The sequence below is a fragment of the Strigops habroptila genome (genome assembly GCF_004027225.2).
Source record: "Strigops habroptila isolate Jane chromosome 13 unlocalized genomic scaffold, bStrHab1.2.pri S16, whole genome shotgun sequence".
NCBI lineage: Eukaryota > Metazoa > Chordata > Aves > Psittaciformes > Psittacidae > Strigops > Strigops habroptila.
Window position 1 is genome coordinate 2,114,485 of NW_022651054.1, and position 21,139 is coordinate 2,135,623.

Consider the following 21,139-nt stretch of genomic DNA (forward strand, 5'->3'; position numbering starts at 1 on the left):
CCAGCTGATTTTCTTCCTGTCCCGGTCCACAGGGTTTGTGCTTCTGAGTCCTTTGCTCTTCTCAGCTTCTGCAGTTCTTCAGACTATTGCCTGATACCTGGCACCCCAGTGATCTTTTTGTTCTCCACACCCTACAGAGAAGCAAATGGAAACTGGGTTTGCTTAAGCTGTAGGATGCGTGTTGGGATGGGACATTCCCAGCTCTGATGTGGGAGGCATGTGACATAATCCAGACATCGTTTACTGGCTCCATATAACCTGAGGCATTCACACATAAATTCAGCCTGAATGCATAAGCTTATATAAAGAGGATCCTTAAACTATCCTGGCTAAAAATATTTGTAAGATGCTGGGAAACATCTTTCTTTTTTTGGCGCATTAGGATGCTCTCATCCCTGTCTTACAGATACACAGGGGGGTCACTTGCATGGTCTTAGGGACATCTTTTCTGTGTGAAATACTGTCATTTCCATAACTGGGTTAACAAGTATTTTGGGGCTGGAGTCTAAAACAAAAGATGTTTCACAACTACAGAGGCTAAAGAGATCGAAAGTGTTGTTGTAGGCTTATGTTAACCTGTCCAGCTTTGTCTTCTGGCTACTGCCTGCACACTTTGAATCCTTATTTGCCCAAGGAATGATTGTTCAATTCAGTAACTAATGTCTATTATTTATTATTAATTCAAAACATTGTGTGCATGAGTTCTTTCCAATGTAAGAGCACATTAACTTCTCCTGCACAAGAAAACACATGTTAATCTGTTTTCCATTATTGTCCAAAAGACTTTTTCAAAAGGCAATTCATGTTACCCCGACAACATTAAAGGCTGTAATTAAAAATAATTTTCCATTAATGTATATACATACACATTTACTTATTATGATCTTTTACTGCATTTCCCTGAGTGTGCACGTAGAGCCCTAAAACGCTGTTGAAGAGTAAGTCAATATTCAGTGTAGTGAAGAAGTGTTGAGTGTGCCAGTACCCTGATGTACTTCAATTAACCATCTTTCCCAGCAAACACCTGCATAGAAAAATGGATCGTCTGTGGGATCAGCAGAAAACCAAACCCTGATTTTCCTGCATGGGCAGAGGAAGGGAATTCCAGTATTTCACAGCTTTTGCTGATAATGATCTGCTACAGATTAAAAACAAAACCCAGACATTATGGTGTTGGCAGATTGCAAAAGGACTTGCTGGTTAAAGCTGCTGCTCATAGGAGATGAGGATAGTGTTTATTGCTTCCATATGGTCCAGAGATACAAGACAGGCAAAATGTCTGGGGAGAAGTAATATGTCTAATTACATTGATAAAGAACATACTTTTAGGTCTGTAGGCCCTTTTCCTGGTGCAGGTGACAGCATGAGTGTGGAATATTTGCTCCTGGTTCAGCATGAGGATACAAAAAGATTGCTTAAGGATTAGGCCCATTTGTGTAAGTGATGTCTTAGAAATGCTGGGGCTTTAAAGGGTCAGGGCTGGTAGCTGCCACCTCACACACATATGTGAAGGATCTGGTTTTCCTTGACTATTTGTATAGTTTTCAACCCTTTGACTTTCCTATTCAGCTTTGCAAAGTGTATTAAGAGCCTGAGTCTAAATTTAGAGTTTCATAAATATGTGTCAAAAAACTCTTTTCTGTGTAATGTAAAATTAAGTTTCTTGGTCTCTTTGACCTCAGGATATTTTTTCTTTTGCTAAGTTTAGAACCAAACATCTAGGCACGCTGAAACAGAAGAGTAGCAGGCTACTTTTGTGTACGTGTATACAAGCAGTTGGCTGTAGTCAACTGTAGTGTTTGACTTCTCTGTAATTACCACTTGAGAAGCACCTTTACATGTAGGAGAGTTGACACTGCCCTTCTGCAGAAGGTTGGAGAGTAAGATCCTCAAAGATCTAATGAATATGCTCAGATATTCATTATTCATATTCCCCCTTTCATTGCAAAAAGGGAACAGGCAAAGCAATTGGAGACTTGCAAACCAGTCCCAAATGCTGAAACCTGAGAGGATTTCACCACTCAGAAGATTGGCTGATCAGTCTCACTGTGTCCTTTTAAAAACACACTGAAAATTGGTATTGTTTGTATGAATGTTGCAATTGTGCTGTGCATGAACTCATATAGCAGGCATTCTTCATGTGATAACAGTACTTCTGCTCTCTTGTTCTCCCAGGGCTGATGAAATCGAGATGATCATGACAGACCTTGAAAGAGCAAATCAGGTAGGATTCTAAATGAGTCCCCCATAAAATTCTAAGTGTGACTTGATCTTTCCCCCCCCCCCCTTCTCCTTTGGATTTCGTGACAGTTCTTTTATGTGCACTTAGCAGTTGTAACTGCGTAGAGTAAGAAAATATGCAAATTTAGAGGAAGATAGAGCTCTTCAGGGATACTCTGTGAGGATTGTATGCATAGTAGAACACTGCTTGCCCTATATTTACCTTCTAATTATTTAAAATTAAGTTTCCTGCTATAGTTATTCTTGGGTTTATGTTTCTAAATCCATCATGTTGGCCCTTACTCAGACAGGCAGGCAGGTAACTGGTTTACCCAAATGAAAGGGCTGCTGCCCTGCAGCGATGGCAGGGCTGCCAGCAGCCTGACCTAGGGAGGCCTGACCTGCTGCTGCAGCTCCAGCTTTTGTGGGCTTCTCTGGGCTTTTCTTTCTCCTTCTTTTTCTGATATGTTTTATTGGTGTGTTAATTTTTAGCAGGGGTTGGATCAGGCTGTGCCATGCAGGAGAACAAAGACATTGCAATTTGTTCCTGCAGATGCTAATTTGGTAGACTGCGAAATGTCTCTCCCACGTTCCCTCTCAGTGCACACACTCCCAAGAAAGTGACACAATTGTATGGAGCTTTTTAAAATGAAAACCTTTAAAAACCCAAACCTGACACCCAAGCAAAGTGCCCTTCTGGTCCAGTCTGTACTTCGAGTAACTGAGGTGATGAAGGAGGAGATGTGTATGGACATGCAGGGTTCACAGGTGATGGTTTCACAGAGGGGAACCTCAACCAGGCATTTGCTTATCAGTGAGCTTTGTTAATCCCTCCGTCAGGTAAGATCAGAGATGATAGATCTTAAGTCTCTCAGGTTATGGTTTCATGATCCATTTGAAGCTTACCTAAGAGCAGCTCACTCCCGGGAGGAACAGTTGCACGTCCTTCCCCACCATGCAGTCCTGCTGCACACCTTGTGCTGTCAGTAATGCTTGTGGAGCCAGACCAGGTCACTGATCCTGTTGAAAACTAAACCCCTTCCAGCTGCTGTTTTGTTTTGTCTTTTCCTTTTGCTAGCTCAGCTTTCAGCCCCACACTCCCCTGGTGCAGCTGACAAGTACAGCAAGTTTATTGTCCCTTGCATCAGTGCTTTATAAATTGGAAAAATACTAATGAAGCAGAAGGCAGATTTGGAAGTTGTTGGGTTGATTATTCAGTCAGTAAAAGAAAACTGGGGTTTGCACAGTGGGTTTTTGGTTCTGTCAAAGAACTTTTGTAGACAGCATTAAATATTTATGAAAGTGCTAGTAATTATTTGAAAATCTGTAGACTTTTTAGAAATGATGTAGGTGTTAAAGCTGTTTCAGTAGAATTATTTTGTGGGTTTTGCAAAGGCAGTACGTTTTGCAGTTACAGCAATGATTTACCCGGTAGGTTTTTTCTTTTCTCTGAGTAGAAAGGTGGTTGTAGTTAAAGAACAGGTATTTTTGATGTCCTCATTGCCATCCTAAAATGGAATATATCTATTTATATAGAAATGTTAAAGATATTTTCCTATCTAACTGGAACAAACTTGCAGTGTGTTTGGGGTTTTTTTTTGTTGTTTGATTAATCAAAATTTATAACTGCTTACGTGCATAACCCCTAACTTAGTTGTAATTCAGCGAACTCTGAATCTGTGTGTAAACATCAGTGTGCAATTCATCTGTGCTGTTGTAAAGGCAGAAGAGGTGATTCTATCTCCCCTTTCTCCACTTCTTTCCCCCTCCCGGCTGCTCTGGCCCTGTCCCCTCCCTAGCAGCAGCTTTTGCAATTGGGGGACCCTTTACTGAGTCCATTGAGCTCAGTAACTGCAGAAAAGCCTGGATTTGGGGTGAAGGGGGCAGGATTTCAGCTGCACTGAGATGAGGGACACAAGGGGAGTGAATGGCCTCGGAGCAGACAGGGAAGGGAAAGTTCACCAGTGAGCTCCTGGAGTAGCTCAGCTGCTTTGCGGAAACGTGCCCATAGTCCTTGTCCTGTGTGATGTTTTACCTTTCTAAAACACTTCTGTAACAAGTAATCTCTGCAGCAGCAATTCCTGTGTTTTACCTCTTTATAGTTGAAAAAAAAGAATTGGAAGAAATTAAATCCGTTGCACAGGCCAGAAAGTGAGTTTGCATCAGGCTCAAGTGTTACAATTGCAGAAACAAGTACTTAACGTAATTACGTATTTAACAGTTAAACTAACATTTCCTTTTACCATTTCAGTAAGTACTTATTCCCCATTATTAAGGCTACCTGTAAAGAGTGATGCTCAGCATGACTCCTGCGTTTAGGAGAGACTGCCTTGCTGATTCTCATGTGACGTTTTGCTGCTCTGGAATTAAAACAAATCCCCAAATGACAGGGATTTGGAGCAGAAATTTAAAGAACAGGAAAATGTTTTTACTGAAAATGTGAAAAATATTTGCTGTAAATTTTTAAATAGCTGATATTTCTTGAAAATCCCTGTCTTGGTTGCTGCCCTTTCTAAATCCAGAGCTGGCATTTCTAAGCTTCCCTTGCTCTATGTGAGGGCACCTCTGACTCTTAAGAGGTGGAGAGTGCCATCTCCCCCTCCAGTTCTGCAATAACAAGAGGGTGGATGTACTCACTGACGTATTCTGGGTGGTGAAAGCCTTGGGAACAGAGGTGATGTTTTAACTCTCACCCTTGCGTCCTGTTGGGTAAAGCATAGACCATTCTTCTTGGTCTTCAGACTTCATCACCTCTCTTCCCCCACTGTTTTTTCCTCATTTGGATCCTCAGGTTTTTTCATGCAGGAGCTTTTTGGGCTTGTTTGTGTGCTGTCATCCCCACATGAAATTACTAGCTCATAGAAATAATTACCTTTAAATACCAGTGAGCTTTGCAATTTTCTGCTTAGAGAGAAAAAGGAGTGGTGACTGCAAAGCTCGGTCTCTCTCCGTTGTATCATTAATGCAATGTATAAACTGTAACCCTAATCAACAAGAGAAATAAATCACTGCCTTGAAAGCAGCAAGCTGGGGGAGGAGGTTTGGAGTGGGTGCTGGAGGCAGCAATGTGATGGCAGCACTGTTATGGTGAGGTGGATCCTGGCTGGAAAGTGGCTGTCAGCAATGGCCCATGGAGTGACTCTTCCGCTTTTAAGTCCAGAGAGCGATAAACTGGTACAAAAAGGACATTAATAGTACATGAAAATGGCTGGTCTACCTATGCCTGCCCTGAGAGGAGCCATCAGCTCCATAACATGTAGGGGGACTTTAGCAGGGGTCTACAGTCTGAAGCTAACAGCCCCCACTTGTGTTAGGTGCAACTGTGTCATCTGCGGGACAGCAGAGGAGCTGCTGGCATTGGCAGCTGGGGTCTGCGATCCCTTGTCAGGTCCCCTCCTCATCCCTGAGGTTGTCTGGCCTTGGGTCTGTAAAGGGCTGAAGTCAAAATACAACTAAATGCAATGGGAATGGCTTATTTTCACTTTACTAACCCATCAGCTCGATAATGAAAATAACCTGAGAGTTCACCCTCCATTTCCATGAAGATTTAATAATCCTGTAGTTTGGGGAAGGGACTCGTTTTATTAAGATTTCATTTTGCACAATAAATCACTGCATATTTTCTGATATGCTACGAAGTATAATAATAAATAATTAAAGCTAAACTCTGCGTACTTGTCAAAATAAATGATTTATCATAGTTTGGGATAGAGCATCTTTGAATTTTTTATTGTTTGATTCCCAGAATATTATCATTTCCAATCAGGGAAGTTAATGAAGCGCCAGGGTACTTTTTTTCCTGCATTTGCAACAGTTACAGTTGTGTGAATGTATATTTGACACAAATATTTATGGTTAGCACTTTTCTGTACCTTTTCAAGTTTACACCTTTCTCCTCAGTGTTTATGGCAGTAAGTCAGGAATCTTTGGGATGACAGATTTATTCAAATGAATTATCCTTCTGTTTCTATACTTCATCTAGCAACCTGGAGCCAGCCAGCCAGAAAAACAGAGGTTTTGGCTAAAAAGAATCATTCTTACATTGTGAAAACAGGAATAATTTGGAATGCTAAATTAAAAAAAAAAAAGAGAAGGTCATTTTAAGGTTCTAATATTGAGTGTTTGTGGTTTCATGCCACTGATATATCCTGATCCGTTTACTGGCTTTAGACATTCAGTTCACATTGTTTAAAAACAGAACAGCCTTCCAGTGTCTGAAGGGAACCTACAGGGATGCCACAGAGGGACTCTTCATCAGGGACTGTAGCGATAGGACAAGGGGTGATGGGTTCAAACTGAAACAGGGGAAGTTCAGGTTGGAGATAAGGCAGAAGTTTTTCCCTGTGAGGGTGCTGAGGCGCTGGCACAGGGTGCCCAGAGAAGCTGTGGCTGCCCCATCCCTGGCAGTGTTCAAGGCCAGGTTGGACACAGGGGCTTGGAGCAACCTGCTCTAGTGGAAGGTGTCCCTGCCCGTGGCAGGGGGTTGGAGCTGGATGAACTTCAAGGTCCCTTCCAACCCAAACCATTCCATGGTTGTATGATCATAAGTCAAATGGGCTTTGCAACTTGGGCTTCCAAGTTACAAAGTTTAAAGAAAAAGAGAACTTTGGTGAGGGTTGGTTGATCCTGGGTTATTGTATTTTAATCTTGAGGAGGAGGAGGAAATAGACTTGCAAAATAGACTCACATAGAGGGATCCTTAGGTTTTGGGAGTAATAACAAAAAGAGAACATGAGACCTTTTTTCTGGTGGACTAGACTGTGAAAGCTATAGGAAAAGAACTGGTATTTTTTTCCCTTCTGTGTCTATGCCTTGTTATCCCATTAGAAAAACAAAATGTTTCTATTGGTTTCCTTTCCATCTTCACAATGCTGATAGTGCTCCCAGATTTCTACTTCTTATTTTTTCTGGGGAAAGAAAGTCAAATATAGAAACTTCTGTTATCAGTAAACCAAGAATGACTGTTCTCTCTAACATACATAACCATTTATTGAAGAACCTAGACTGGATCAGTACCATTTATTCCACAGAAATGCTGTGTTAGATACTAAGATCTGTAGAGGAAGGGTTAGTGAGTTTACATGTTTTTTGGAACCAAACTACCACTAAAAGCCATAAACCAGTGTCTGCTGTAGAAGTAGAAAAAAAAACCTCACCAGGGCATTTCAGCAGAAATGCTGTTCTCAAGATCATTTTGTTTCTTTGGATACGGTACCTGCCTGTCTCTAATACATCGCATTGGAAAATAGTTTGAAAAGATATTCCCACTAAGTGAAATTGCTGTAAAATATCTATGTTCTTGAGCAGCAGAGGGAATGAATTCTCCTCTTGCCCTTAGCAACCCAAACACAACCCAGTATAGGTAGTGCAAGTGCTGCGCAGGAGGGTTTTGCTCTCACCCACCCATGGTAACAAAACCAGTGCCAGGTCCCTGGGTTTGTGCTACCATGAAGAAAGGTATTACGTTGACATGACTCTTTCATATGCACCAAGGCTACCACAGATACTGCCCACAAATGCTGCCAAAGTGTTTGCTTTTTGTTTCTGATTCCCAAGGCAATGAACCTCTGCTACTGTGGTGTGCCATCGTCCTGCTGAATTCAGAGAGGCTATGCTGGTTTATAGCAGATGAGGTCATTCCCTTCATCCTATGATTTCACTATCTGTAAAATGGGAATACTAACATTTACTTTATAAAGTGCATTGACATCCTTGCATGGAGAGGTGCTATATAAAGGCAAAATATGGTTAATACTATTTTCATACAAACACAAGAGTTCCCTGTAAACACTTGGCCTTCAGTTGGGAATACATTTATGTGGCAGCCTTTCAGTGCACAAAGGAAAGTGCAATAGCCTGAAGACAAGAGTGAAGACAACCCAACCTCTTTGGTTTGTTGGAGGGGTTTTTGCCTTTTTTTCATGTAATATTCCATTGCTGGAAAAAATAGGTGCCAGAGCCCTGAAGAACCTTTCATGGCATAGATTTTCAGATAACCTTGCTGTTGTTCTGGGAAAGCCAGGCTCGTTTAAAGGGTTTGAAATAAATTTGTATGTCTCAAAAGTTAGAAAATGAAAGCCCATTGAACCAGTTTGCTGTAATTGATCTCATACTCTGAGAAACAGAGCTTCTGCACCAGCTTGCAAGTAAGAACGTCAGCTTCAAGCGCTTAAAACCAAGCCTGGTGATTACTGCCATAACTGGGCTCATTAACTTCAGCAGAATTACTTGTGATAATATACACTTCTTGCCCATAGGAAGATTTTTCTACGTATAGCACTGAATTTAGCATGTAATAAGGAAACACAGTTTGGCTGGTGGAACTTTAAGGGAAAGGTTACACTCTTTTTGCTTGTAAGCATCTCATTTTGCTATTCACACCACTGGTCTTTGATCAAATTAACATTTTACTGTAAGTAGAAGAGCATTCGGTTCATGCTATTCATTATCTTGTCAGGAAACAATGAGAATAATTTAAACTGGATATATTGTGTAAGGCTTTGGGGTTTTTTAATTGGAAAGCACAAGGCAGCGTTATGCTCATGACCTGCTGGCTCCATTGGGAACAGTACAATATTTACATGCTGAATTAAGGAGAATAAAAGTATTTTGAAATACTTTCTTACCAGGGAGGTAGCTCTATGCTACAAAAACAGCAGTATAGAAATGTGGAATTGCATGATTTAACTATCCAGAAAATTAGCAGTTTTAGGCAATGCTGGGTTTGCATCATCTCTCTCAAGGCCAGTAGTGTGCCTGTCACTGGTCATGGTGGGGTTTCCAGGTTGTGCAGAGATTTGGAGGTAAGGAACCAAGAGTTTTAGCACTGACTGATGAAAAGCAACTGTACCATGGCATATATATTTCTTAGCTGAAGTGGGATAGTTCCAGACAAAGAGAAGGTTACGTGAACTTTCCAGTGACTCCAAGTTGTACACGCTTGCTAGGTTTTAGCCATTGTCTGTACTGGGCGTCTGTCTCTGCCTGCACTCTCTTTTCTTATTTCAGGAAAAATTATTCAACCATTTCTAAGGACAAGATCAGGAAAAAAAATAATCCAGTTTTCCCCACAAGTTACGAGTTGTTCTCGCTTTGGTGAGGAGCCTGCTGTGCCCCTATTGAAGGGAAGGGCTTTGGCACATGATGAGGGAGGGTTTGCCTTTTTCTCAGGGTTGTATCTTCTGTTGCTTCAAGTAGGAGGGGGGAAAAAAAAGGGAAAAAGCCCCAAGTTTGGCCAGCCTATAAGTGTCTGGAAAAAACCCCCAAGAGTTCAGACCAACTCAGCAGAATGTGGTTTGAATTTGTCAGCTTTGATGTCTGTGCCTGTCCCAAGCACGCTGCAGTCTGTTGCTGCGCCGGCTGGTGAACATTAACCAGCCAGGTTTTGCTTCTCTTGGTGGCAATGTAAGGGTCAGTGCCACTTGCACGGGGAGCACGGGCAGGGGAGACGCTCCCCCAGGCTGTCCCTGCCGCGACAGGGAGACGGGCGATGCCGGCGTGAGAGCACGGAGAGCAGGAAGCGGAGACGGGAATCGTGGTGGGGAGGGAGGAAGGAAGGGAGGGAGGGAGGAGAAGGACCAGGACGGGGCTGCCACGAGGACGGCTGGAGAAGAAGCAACGAGGAAAAGAGGAAGGAGGAAATCGTGGGGGTAAGACTAATTCTGGGAGTTTGTGCATTTGTTAGGTCGTGCGAGGTATGAGCTTGCCTGTAGCTAAAGGCAGCATGAAGCTCAGAGAAGACAGAAATGGTGCTTCCAGCAGCCAAAATGAATTAGGAAGGGGACAAAGTGACGAGCAGAGAGCGGTGGGAGTCAGGGAGGGAAAACCCGAGGGTTCTGCAGGGGAGGAGTTGCCGTGTGGGGTCTCGGGTGAAGGTGAGAGACAGCCAAACGCAGCCTGTGCCACAGGGGGTGGTTGTGGTTGACACCACTGTGCACAGCACCTGAATGGAGATGTGCTGAGGCTTGAGGAACCCATACACCTCAACGTGGGGATTGTGCCAGTGCATTCATTAACGATTCTGAAGCACTCAGATCCTTTGGTGGTGGAAACCAGAGCGCAGCCTGTGAGGAACCGATTAATCCTATCTGCAGAGGAAGGTGGGATTAGTTTGCAGTAAATAAACTGCAGAGGTCATGCACGGAACAAGGAGGACAAAGCAAAATACTCATTCACTGAGCAATATTCGTCCCGAGAGCTGAATGAAGCAGGGGGGGAGTCTTGTGGGGAAAAGCAATAGCATGTTACTGAGTGGTTCCAACCTGCCTCCCAAAGCCCCACGCATGGGGGGTGGCTGCGCGCACCCGCGGCCCTGGGGCTGGCTTTTCAGAACTTCTAAGTGCTCAATTTTGAACCTGCTGTTCTTTTAACAGGTTTTTATGCTTAATTTATAATTTATATTGCAATAGCACCCACAAGTGCTTTCCAGGCATTGAATGCATCTCTGATTCTGGCTCGAAAATGCTTCCATTCTGGAATTAAAAAAAAAAAAAGAAGAGGAAAATTGACAAGTATTTCCTGAGCAGAATTGCCCGAAGTTTCTGTTGGTGTCTTTTTAACAATACCTAATATGAAATCTTGTCTAATATTATTCACAGGATTACAACAGGTGGTGGGAATTGGCTGGGGAGGCTGTGCAGAGAGGGCAGCTGACAGCTTACTGTATATGCAGATGTAACATGTATTAGAAATACCCTCTGTGGTTTGCTTGCATGCGAGCTGAATAGGTTCTGAAAACAATGCTGTGTGAATGGAAACCGTCAGCAGAATTGCTTAAGGCTGCAAAACCCATTACTTATACAGCAGTAGAGCAAGTGCCACAGTGTAGTAACTTGTCCTGCTTTGCTGGAGTTGTTTAGCAGTTATTAGATCAATATATGTACATCCACATCTAATAAAGTGCAAGAAAATAATTTATCTCAATGTGTACTGTTAGCTCAGGGTTTTATCCTGATATTACCCAACTGCAAAAACAACATCAACTTTCTTTTTTTGGTGCCTTTTTAATGCTGCTGCCATGTTTTCAAGCACACAGTAGGTTGTGTCCCCATGCTCTGATTATTAGAGCCACGATACTGTTACTTTTTACAATCACATTTTAATTACAGCTGTAGAACCTATGCAAAATCATTTAATATAATGTTGTGAGCAAATAGCACAGATGATGCGTTTAGTATTTGATTGCTGTTAGTTTACTGATTGATTACACATGCAGACAGAGTCTCTGCTTTGACTAGGAGCTCAAAGATCATGCACACACACAGGGGTATAGGTTTTATATGCACTACTTTAGATGACTGAGGTTTTCAAAAGGATTAGCTGAAAAAGCAGGGAGTCTGGCACACAGAAATATGGCAGTTTATGATGGCTTAAACAATGGCAGTGTGAATTTATTACTTAATAAAGGAGGGGGACCCATCAGTGTAAAGGGTAAAAGTTGGTCAAGAAAAGTTTTGGCCATGATTCGCAGCAGCTCATGGGTTTGGAACAGTTGCTGATAATGTCTTATAAGTGGAGACAGAAAATTATGTTAGCTATTTTCTGCTGAAGGTGCAGCATGATTTGCATGGAGTAGCCTGGATGACAAGCAGAGACTACCCAAGGAGGTCAGCAATGTGGTTTTAGAACAATAAAATACATTTCTTCTAAAAAGAGAGCAGAAAGTCTGGCCAGGAGGAGTATATACTGTAGAACAACCAGGTTCTGTTCCACTTTTCTGAACAGAAGCTTATACACAGTTATGGAAAGGACTTTGCTGCTATTTATTGCGTGAAGTTGCTGATCCATCTGTCTCTACCCAAACTCTTGTACAGACAATCGTTCCTCATAATTCTGCTTTCTCCTTTCTGTCATTACTCAATATTTATATGGGAATTCTGTCTGGTAGCCAAGTCACAGGCTGATTAGATACTGCGTAAATCCTCAGCAGTTGGTAACTGAGCTGTGCAAAATCGTCAGTTTAGGGTTAAATATTGCCAAATAAATAGATGTGCTGAAAGAACAGAATCTAACAATTCATGTTTGGGGAAATAATTACTGAAGAAAGCAAGCCCACAACATAGTGTGTGTGTGTGTTAGAGAGAATGGTCAGAATATCTTTTAATTCGGCATTTACCCATGAGAATTATTCCCATGAGGAACCTTGCAATAAAATGTGCTTGGTCTATGAGAATAGAAAGAAATTGAATAAAAAGACTCCATTTCCACTTGTATTTATTCAGTCTGGGAAATTCAGTGGGCCGCAGCATTAGTATCAGCAGGGGATTCCTTGCTCCTAGCGTTAAATTACTGTCATAATCGCTCAATTATTTCTTCCTTGTACTGTTTAAAATAAAAATCCATCACATTCTATGTTTTTTTTCTAACATTTATTAGGTTGAGTGTTTAGGAAAATCAATTATATTCAGTCAGGCATGAATTGATGAATGTTCTTGTAATAATTGTCAGTTGTTAAACTGAATGTACTTTCTCTTTTCACCCCTTTTCATTTCCTTCAGAGGGCAGAGGTGGCTCAGAGAGAGGCAGAGACCTTAAGGGAGCAGCTCTCATCAGCTAACAAATCTCTCCAACTTGCTACGCAGATCCAGAAGGCACCTGATGTGGTGAGAGAAAATATTTACTGGCTCTTACAGGTTTCTGACATTCCTACAGCACAACTCTTTCAATTTAAGCTCGCAGCCATAAAAATACCTGTTTGGAGTAATATTTTAACTGCAGTGGAATGGTATTCCTTTGGGATTGCGGTTTGGTTCAACTCCTGAGGGGCGTGGTGGCTGGAGAAGACCACGGGAAGGACAGAGGTGGCTGGTATGGTGATCCATAGCTCTCCTCAGCTGGTCCAGGAGGATAGCAGTGACTCTCAGAAATTAAATCACATCAGCAAGGGCATCAGCAGAGGAAAAATAAAGGGATTGATGCAGTGTAACGAACAGTGCCTTGGTGGGCCATCAACACTTGCCTGCCTGGAGGGCACAGCAGAGGTTTGGAGCTTCAGACCAAGGGGACCAACTTTGCCCAGAGTTGGCTGCATTAGTGGGGACCTGCTGCCTGCCCGTTCTTGTTATTTGTAGTGTATGGGCCGTCAGAGGAACTGGAAATAAATTCAGTATCATTCCGGTTTTCACTGGATATATCTAAACTGAGAATTACACCTATAAATCCAATAAAAGAAGCTTAGAAAATGGAGAAGATATCCTGTACTCCTAAAGGTTTGGCTGCTTGTTGTGTGTCTCTAAATAAAGCAGGCACTGCTGTTTGGGGAGGTTGGTAGCACTGGCTCTGCTGATCGGACCTCGCGGGCACAGGGTGCTGTTAGAGGACTCCAGCTGGTCCTGGGTTAACAGGTATAGCAGATGAGCAGGCAGATTACTTTGATTTTTGTTTGCCAAAGGAGAAATAGGAGTATTTAAATGTAAATATTCAATTAAGTGAAATTTAGTCTACTTCTAAGCAGCAGGTTTACCAAACAAAAGGAGTCGTGCTCCTTATACTGCTTTATTTCTTACAAGCCATGTACATGCTTGACACTGATAGCGGAGAAACACGTGGTTGCCTTTAAAATACATTTGCAGAGAATGAATAACAAACCCTAAGTCCTCCAGATCTGTTTGGTCGTCTATTAATACGACCCAGTATTTTCTCAGAGATGGCAGACGATAGACAAGCAGGCTGCAAAATACAAAATAAGAAGCCTGAATATCACTTGTAACTCTGAATTACCTGCCTCTTCCTATCTCGTGTCCTAGTCTTATCATTATTTTAACATTAGGTCTTTCTTGTATTTAATAGTACTTCTGCACTTCATTTATATTTAATATGACAACTACTGCAGGAGGAAAATGATCATTATCTATCTTATTTCAGACTCTACGTTCTACTCTCAATAGGCACAAGCAGCAGATGATTATATAACTTGTGATGTTTCATGCAAGCAAATTAGAGGTTTTTTCAAGTTAAAAGTATAATTCAGTGTAATAGAAGAGCGTTGTTAACTGCTGTTGCTGCATGTAGCTTTCTGTGAGATACAATGCTATGCAGTCACTGGGAATCAAGCTAAGTGTTCAGAAGGAACGGAGAAGGCATTTTGTTGTGCCTGTATTTTCCAGCAAAGAGGGGATGGAGTATATTTCAATCTGCTGCAATGTCATCTTGAATTGTAAGGAAAGTGCTTGGGTGACAGCATAGGGGGGTTGAATTTTCAGCTTTTTTGCCGTAGGATCTTTGGTATAATGCTTATGATCATTGTGTGTCTCTTGTGGTAAATGGCTTCTTTCCTCCTTCACTGGTGTTTTCTGAGGAACAGCCATTAACCTTTGTAAGATGCGTTTTAGGCTTTTTAATGGAATGTGCCTTCATTATTGGGCTGCCTCGTGCTCCCCAGGTCTGCACAAGAATTTGTGTATGTTCTTCATGGAAGAGAGGTTCAGAGCTCCGATGCATTATAGCTATTGATCTCTTAACACAAAAGGAGACAAAAGCAATGGTACATTTAGTCTGTATTACCTTTTCTGAATAGATCTGCCTTCCTCTTGACTTCTCTGTCCCCTCTTAATTCTTGTCCTACTGGAAAGTTGGTCCGGTGAGGAGGTTTCAGACTTGAGGACAGATTTTGCAGCTGTGCGAAACGGGAAGAAGAAAGATCCTGATTTGGGAAAGGGAATCTCTGAAAGTGGAGACCAAAGGGAGAATGGCCTTGTCTTGCAGCTGTCACATCTATCTTCGTCCCCATGGAGGAGAGGCTTTAGTTGCTAGCAGTAATGGTTAACAGTGAGCAATTTTCAGGCAAGGAGCAAGTGCGTTGGAGGTAGCAGTTTGGGGCCATTTCTGACAATTTTTTCTGAGCTGTGCAGCATGCCTACAGACAGCCAAAGGCACACGGCTCTGCCCTTCCTGATTAAGCAATTCTGCTCCATTACTTCCGAATATTTTATCTGATTAGTATTTTGTAAGCACAGATTTTCATAGTTGTCAAAGCATTTGGACTATTAATAATAAATAGATTTAAATAGAATCCTTTGACTTTCACGGCTGCATCTTTCCAGTGCACTTCTGAAATAGGGACATTTGCTCTCTCCATTAGCCCTATTTTACCAAAGAGCTGTCCTGGGGAGTAGAAAGGTTCATCTTCCAGATTCATGCAGTCAACCACAGGAGTCCCAGCTTTAGAAATTGTTTGTGTCTCTCATGCCACCCAGAGCCATGCTTGGTCCTTACCTGCCTGCCCTGAATTCAAGCTTGTTGCCTTTGCTTTGTTTCATGTTTTCCCATTAGGAGCAGGCCATCGAGGTGCTGACACGGTCCAGCTTGGAGGTGGAACTGGCCGCGAAGGAGCGGGAAATCGCCCAGCTGGTGGAAGATGTCCAGAGACTCCAGGGCAGCCTCACCAAGCTGCGGGAGAACTCCAGCAGCCAAATCTCCCAGCTGGAGCAGCAGCTGACCGCCAAGAACAGCACACTTAAAGTAAGGCTTGGTTCCATGCTCAGCACCTTTCAAAGGATACAGCTGTCGTACCAATGTTGGCTTTTACTGGTGGAAGTTTGCTGTGGTTCTGAGCGGCACCATAAAAGCCCCTGACTTCTTCAGGATGCTGTTGAATTCTGTTTTCTGTGGCATTTTATTCTAAGTGATCTCAGGTTTGTTGAAACGTGATTGACCTAGTTCTCACTGTTTTGAAATTTGTTTGTGAAGAACATGGCTACCTTTAAATTACAACCACTAGCAAACCCCAGCATGTATTTACCATGGCGATGGAGTGCAGTAGCTGAACTGAAAAAGCACAGCAAATCTGTCTTAGGTTTTAAAACTTTTAATTCCCACTCCAGTGATTGCTATTGAAGATTTGCCAGGAATGTTTATGGTCTGTCTTTGAATTTATCTGCTGCCCACTCCAGTCTCTCCACTGGAGAAGGGAAGTGTATTATTTAGAGCATAAAACCCACTAAAATCAGAGAGAATGCTTTTTAGCCTTAATAACCATTTCATTCTTTCTTTTAGCTGTGTATTTGCTGCACAGTAATTCCCATTTAGAATTAGCAGTTCAGTCCTGAACTCATTTCCATACCAGCAGCACTGCACTAAACCTACAAGAAACATCTGATAGTTTTGTGAGTGACCCTTTTACCTTTTGCTTCAGCAGCTTCACTTTCTTTGTGCACTAGCCCACGCAGTTTCAGTCTATCAGTAACCATGAGAAATGGTTCCTAACATGTGTTATGAATCAGTTTCCTGTAAGTCCTGTCTCTTTCATTGTTCTACCATCTATGAGCTTCAAAGTGTAAACAAGATAAATTTATCTTTTCCATTAAAGACTTCATAGTTTTTGCGGGTTTTGTAGTCTGAGGGTTTTTTGAAAGCAGGAGGCTGATAGTCCCCACTTAGGTTGCCTATGGCGTGGGCAGCTTTCCTCTATCACAATGATTTAAGGTTCAATTGAAACTCTTACAAATTGTTTTAATTCTGACATTTTTTAGCGCTTACTAGTTTTGCTCTGGTGCAGTTTGATTTATGTGGAGAAATGGCTGTTAGGGATGAAAGCAGAAGTGGTTGCATTCAGTCTGCTTTCAGCATGTCTTCAAACAGCCTTGTTTATGAAAATGTTTATGAAAATTCAGTAGAGCAAAGGAAACCCTTTAGGTTCCTATATTGACAGTATCAGTCTCTGCCCATCTGTCACTATGCAGGCACTACTCTTAATGAGGGAGGAAGGAGCTGGCCTGGTTTTGAGCAACACATTTTGCTGGCTACACCCAACTTAAAGGGGTTTTTTATTTTTTTCATAAAGCCTGATAGAAAATAGCTTGAGTCCTTGCACTTGACAGATTTTCTTGGAATAAAGCATGTTCCTGGTGAGGTCAGTATTAGTTTAGCCATTAACTTCAAAGGGAATAGGATCATAGAAATGACAGAGCAAGTCTTTGATTTTCAGTTCAGTAATCTCCTTCCATTTTCTCATAGGCTTGCCTGGCTAATGCTCTGTATTTAGGTTCTTGTTGATAGTGTCTGATGCAGTGACTCTATTGATAAAGTTGTAGCCATTTCAACCCTCTCTAACCGTATTTGTTGCAGTATAAAAATATTTCACAATACATACTTTCACCCCTAAGTGCTGGGAAAACCTGTGTCTGAGATCTGTTGTACAAAGACCCAAATCTCAGTGGCAATGTGTTGATCTCATGTTTGATTATAGAGGAATTGCTTCAACTGAGATTGTAATGGTTGCCTCCACCAAAAATGAATCACAGTTTCACAAATTAAAGCAGTGTTCTCAGACCAGATCTTAGGGGAATTCTTTAATACTCTGTGACTTAATGAAACAATACAGAAATACTTCCAAAATTATTGCTTCTTTATCTTCATCTGATCTAATAATCAAAACATGTCCTCTAGTAACAAGTCTTTTCTAACCGTATTTGTATTAACTCTTTGTTGCTGGGTGTTAGAGCTTCCCTGCTACCCAGTTAAAATAAAGCAGTGCTGCTTAGCAAAGAGATCCATCAGATAACCTGGGTTAATTAAATATAGGCGCTTTATTTTATCACACTAAACTATGACATTGGTCTAATGGGGTTATATAGATGTTTTAGGCCCCTTAATACAGCCCATACTATTTGCCTAAGACACTTTAGTTAATAAGACAGTAATAACTTACTTATTCATTAAAAAATAAGAGGGGAGCCAATCTATGCATGCTCCAACATGGATTTATTCACACAACAAATGCAAGACAATTCCTTAACATGGAATATTTTCTAATTTAGTGTGCAAAACACCACCAATCCATTCCTTCTGTCCTCTGGCTCCCTGCGTTTTTGTCTGTTGGAGGACGTTAGGATATATTTTGTCTGAATTAAGCAGGTTGATATTTAGTGCAAGATATTAGTTCCTCCAGATTGTCTCACAGCTTGAACCTTTGTTATACCATGTTCTGTGCATTTCACAGGGTTCTTTGAGACAATTACCATACTAATACGTTTTAAAACAGTCATTGACTGGGAAGATGCCAAGTGCCTAAATAGTCTGCTTATATACAGGCAGTGCATTCTCAGTTGTTAGTTTATATTGTTTAGTAAAGTATACATTTAGGTGCAGTTTTTCCATGGCAACAATCTCTATATTAGGTACTTGGAAGTGATGGATGTATGTGGGTTTTATACCATTCAAAGTAAAATATTGCTGGTTGCCAACCTGCTATAACAGTATACAAGTACCTGAAAGTCCAGAGCAGCTTCCTTCTGTCAACATCTTTTTTTTTTTTTACTAACTGGGTTTTGTAACTAAAATTTCCAGAAATACTTTCAGGGTAAAGCATATGCCTATACAGAGTAACATTTAGTATGGATTGCATTACAATGGGAATCCTTAGCTTTTCTTGTATTTCATCTCTGTTTCTACAAAAGGCTTTTTTCATAGCATATCCTGGCATAAGGAACTAACAGATTAATCCAGGGTATTGTTTGTTTTAAATTTATTCCAGTGCTTTTTATACTGAGGGCTAGTGTAAATAGCCAGTTATCCCTACTGTAACAGCTATCCTGTAGACCCCAAAACGCTGCAAGTCACAGAGGTAAGGAAAAGGTGAATTATAGTGTACATTTGCTTTAAGCTGTAGAGCAGCAAGAAGCAGTTAGAAGATGGCCAGGGGGAGCTGTGGGGTGTTCAGCACCATCCTCCCATTGCCTACATCAGAGTTTTAAAGCTGTCAGTCATGATGCTGAGTCTCCTGCCCAGTACCGAGGGCTCTCTGGCTCACTGGTTTCATTTAAAGATCCCTCTCCAGTCTTACTGAGCCTCATCTGGTGCATTAAAAAGTCCAGCTGGATTCCTTGTTAAAGTGACTGTTCTTCAGCATCAAGCTGTAGCTTGAGAAGTTGCTTGAACTCATGGCACGTTGTAGCTTGGCCCTCCTTAAAACCGAGAGGACTGAAGTGACACCTTGGGCCCTGGGGTTAGGTAGTGCGTTTGCATAATGAGATCTCAACACATGTTGAAGGTTATCAGAACCTCAGGCATCTTTAGTATTTGTAGGATTTTCCTGGTCACGTTAACCAGGACCAGAACACCTGTAGCACTGTCTCTGCTGTATAAAGCAATGTCAGTACTCCCTATAATTCCAGTTAGTAACTGGAATTTGGTAAGGCAGAACATGTCCGATGAAATGGCTAAAAGATGTGTGTCTTTTCTGTCTTTTAAACTCATCTGAATGACTGCACGAGTTACTGATGGCTAAGAATTTAGGACACAGGACTTTTAAGAGGCCATTTGTTTCACCAGTGTTCCATAGAGTGCAAATTCCACACTTAACAGTTTCTGCTTTCCTGCAACAACCGGTGGTGCTGATCCATTAAGAGTTGCTTGTTGAGCAGCTGCCAGAGCAGGGCCCATGTATTACTGCTGGGAGATGCCTCTTGTCAGCAGAGACTAAGGATTGTGGATTATGGTGTCAAAAAGCAGGAAGAGGAATTTAAGAGGGTGGTATATTGATAACGTGGATGTCCACTTTGTCACTGCTTTTTAATATATGTACTAATGGGAAGAAAGAAATGTCAACAATGCCTAAGCTGGAGAGGGCTTGACAGGGAATCCTTTAATAGATAGCAAAATATCTGGAAATTTAGTAAAGCCCCATCATGCTGCTGTTGTCACCTGAAGAAGCCTCATTTAAATTATTAAGGTGGCTCAGATGATGGACTTGCTGATCTGTGGGTGCTGTATTACACAGTGTTCAGGTTTGCTGCTTGTACCCATTGGTAGCTTTGGGATGGGTGGCACATACACACAGGCTTACTTGGGTTGAGAGGTTCCCACTTCTAATTGTTCATCTGTCCCAGCCCTGCTGTTCATGCACCCATAACTGTGCTGGTGCAGAACTTTATGGGGCTGCATTTAAAATGGGTTTGCTAAAATTATCCAAGTTCACAGCAGGTCTTCCCTGCCTTCCTCCTGCATTCAGCAAGCAGCCCAGGAGGGGTGTAGGATCCTCTTCAATTCACTTCTCCTCTGAAGGCAGCCTCTCCTGGACATAAAGCCCTATTTTTCTTTTTCATGTCATATGTTCCTTTCCTTTTCAAAGCAGATGCTCTGTCTTTGAGGGTGGTATGTCCTTGTGTTATTTCTGTTTCCCGTGACCTTTGGGATTCTGTGAAAAGTTAAGGGAAGCAGAGCTAGCCTGAACTTACCCATTGGAAGTTGCAAGCCAGTAAGTTCTGTTCTTTCTTTGCTTAGATCAGGTGTGCCTGTGCTAAGCAAAGAAATTATTAGTGGGGAATGAATGTGGCTTCTGCAAGCAACGTAACGGCATCAATCATGTATCACTATGTTTTAGGCCTCCCGAAGCATTTATCCTCTAGTGATGAGCACTGTTTTTGGGAGCTGGGGAAGGTCCAAATGTGTGGCATTGTGTTATGGATTGTGTTAGGGGGTTTGTTTCAACGTTTATGGCATCTTCACACCAAAGAGAAACTATTGAGTCTGCCCCAGGTCAGGCAGACCTGAGCAAAAAGACCTACTGAGTTGGTCTCAATGCTTCATCTCCGGTGTGTAATCATATTAGTTATTGCAATAAGTAATGCTTGTAAAATGACTTGGTACAGTTGTTTTGTTTGAGCGTGAGGCATTGTAGAAATCTTCCAAGCCTAAGGCTTGTTCCAGTCAACGGCAGCTTCTTCAGTGTTCTTTTTTTTTTCCGTGTAGATAAGGTTATCTGGAGCTGTCGTATGAAGAATACAGTGTGTGCCAAAGCATCCCGCTTGGTTATTCCGTTTATCAGTTGCATAAAGATTTCAGCCGCCCCATTTTTAATACCTTCTTCCCCGACCTCTTTACTGAACACGTGACAGTGACATTGCAAACAGCCAAATTGGGACCTACTGAATTCTGTAACGCTTGGCACTCTGTAAACAAAGGAAGAGTGAGGTATAATTGT

General features: G+C 41.8%; 1 protein-coding gene across 8 annotated transcripts in view; it reads left to right on the forward strand.

The window, feature by feature from the left end:
- CUX1 (cut like homeobox 1) overlaps window positions 1-21,139 on the forward strand; it is a 273,385-nt gene that overhangs the window by 170,983 nt on the left and 81,263 nt on the right. For all 8 annotated transcript variants that reach the window (XM_030472171.1, XM_030472165.2, XM_030472166.2 and 5 more), the window contains exons 9-11: window positions 2,176-2,224; window positions 12,717-12,821; window positions 15,490-15,678. In XM_030472171.1, coding sequence (XP_030328031.1) covers window positions 2,176-2,224; window positions 12,717-12,821; window positions 15,490-15,678 — 343 coding nt within the window. The remainder of the gene's footprint in view (window positions 1-2,175; window positions 2,225-12,716; window positions 12,822-15,489; window positions 15,679-21,139) is intronic.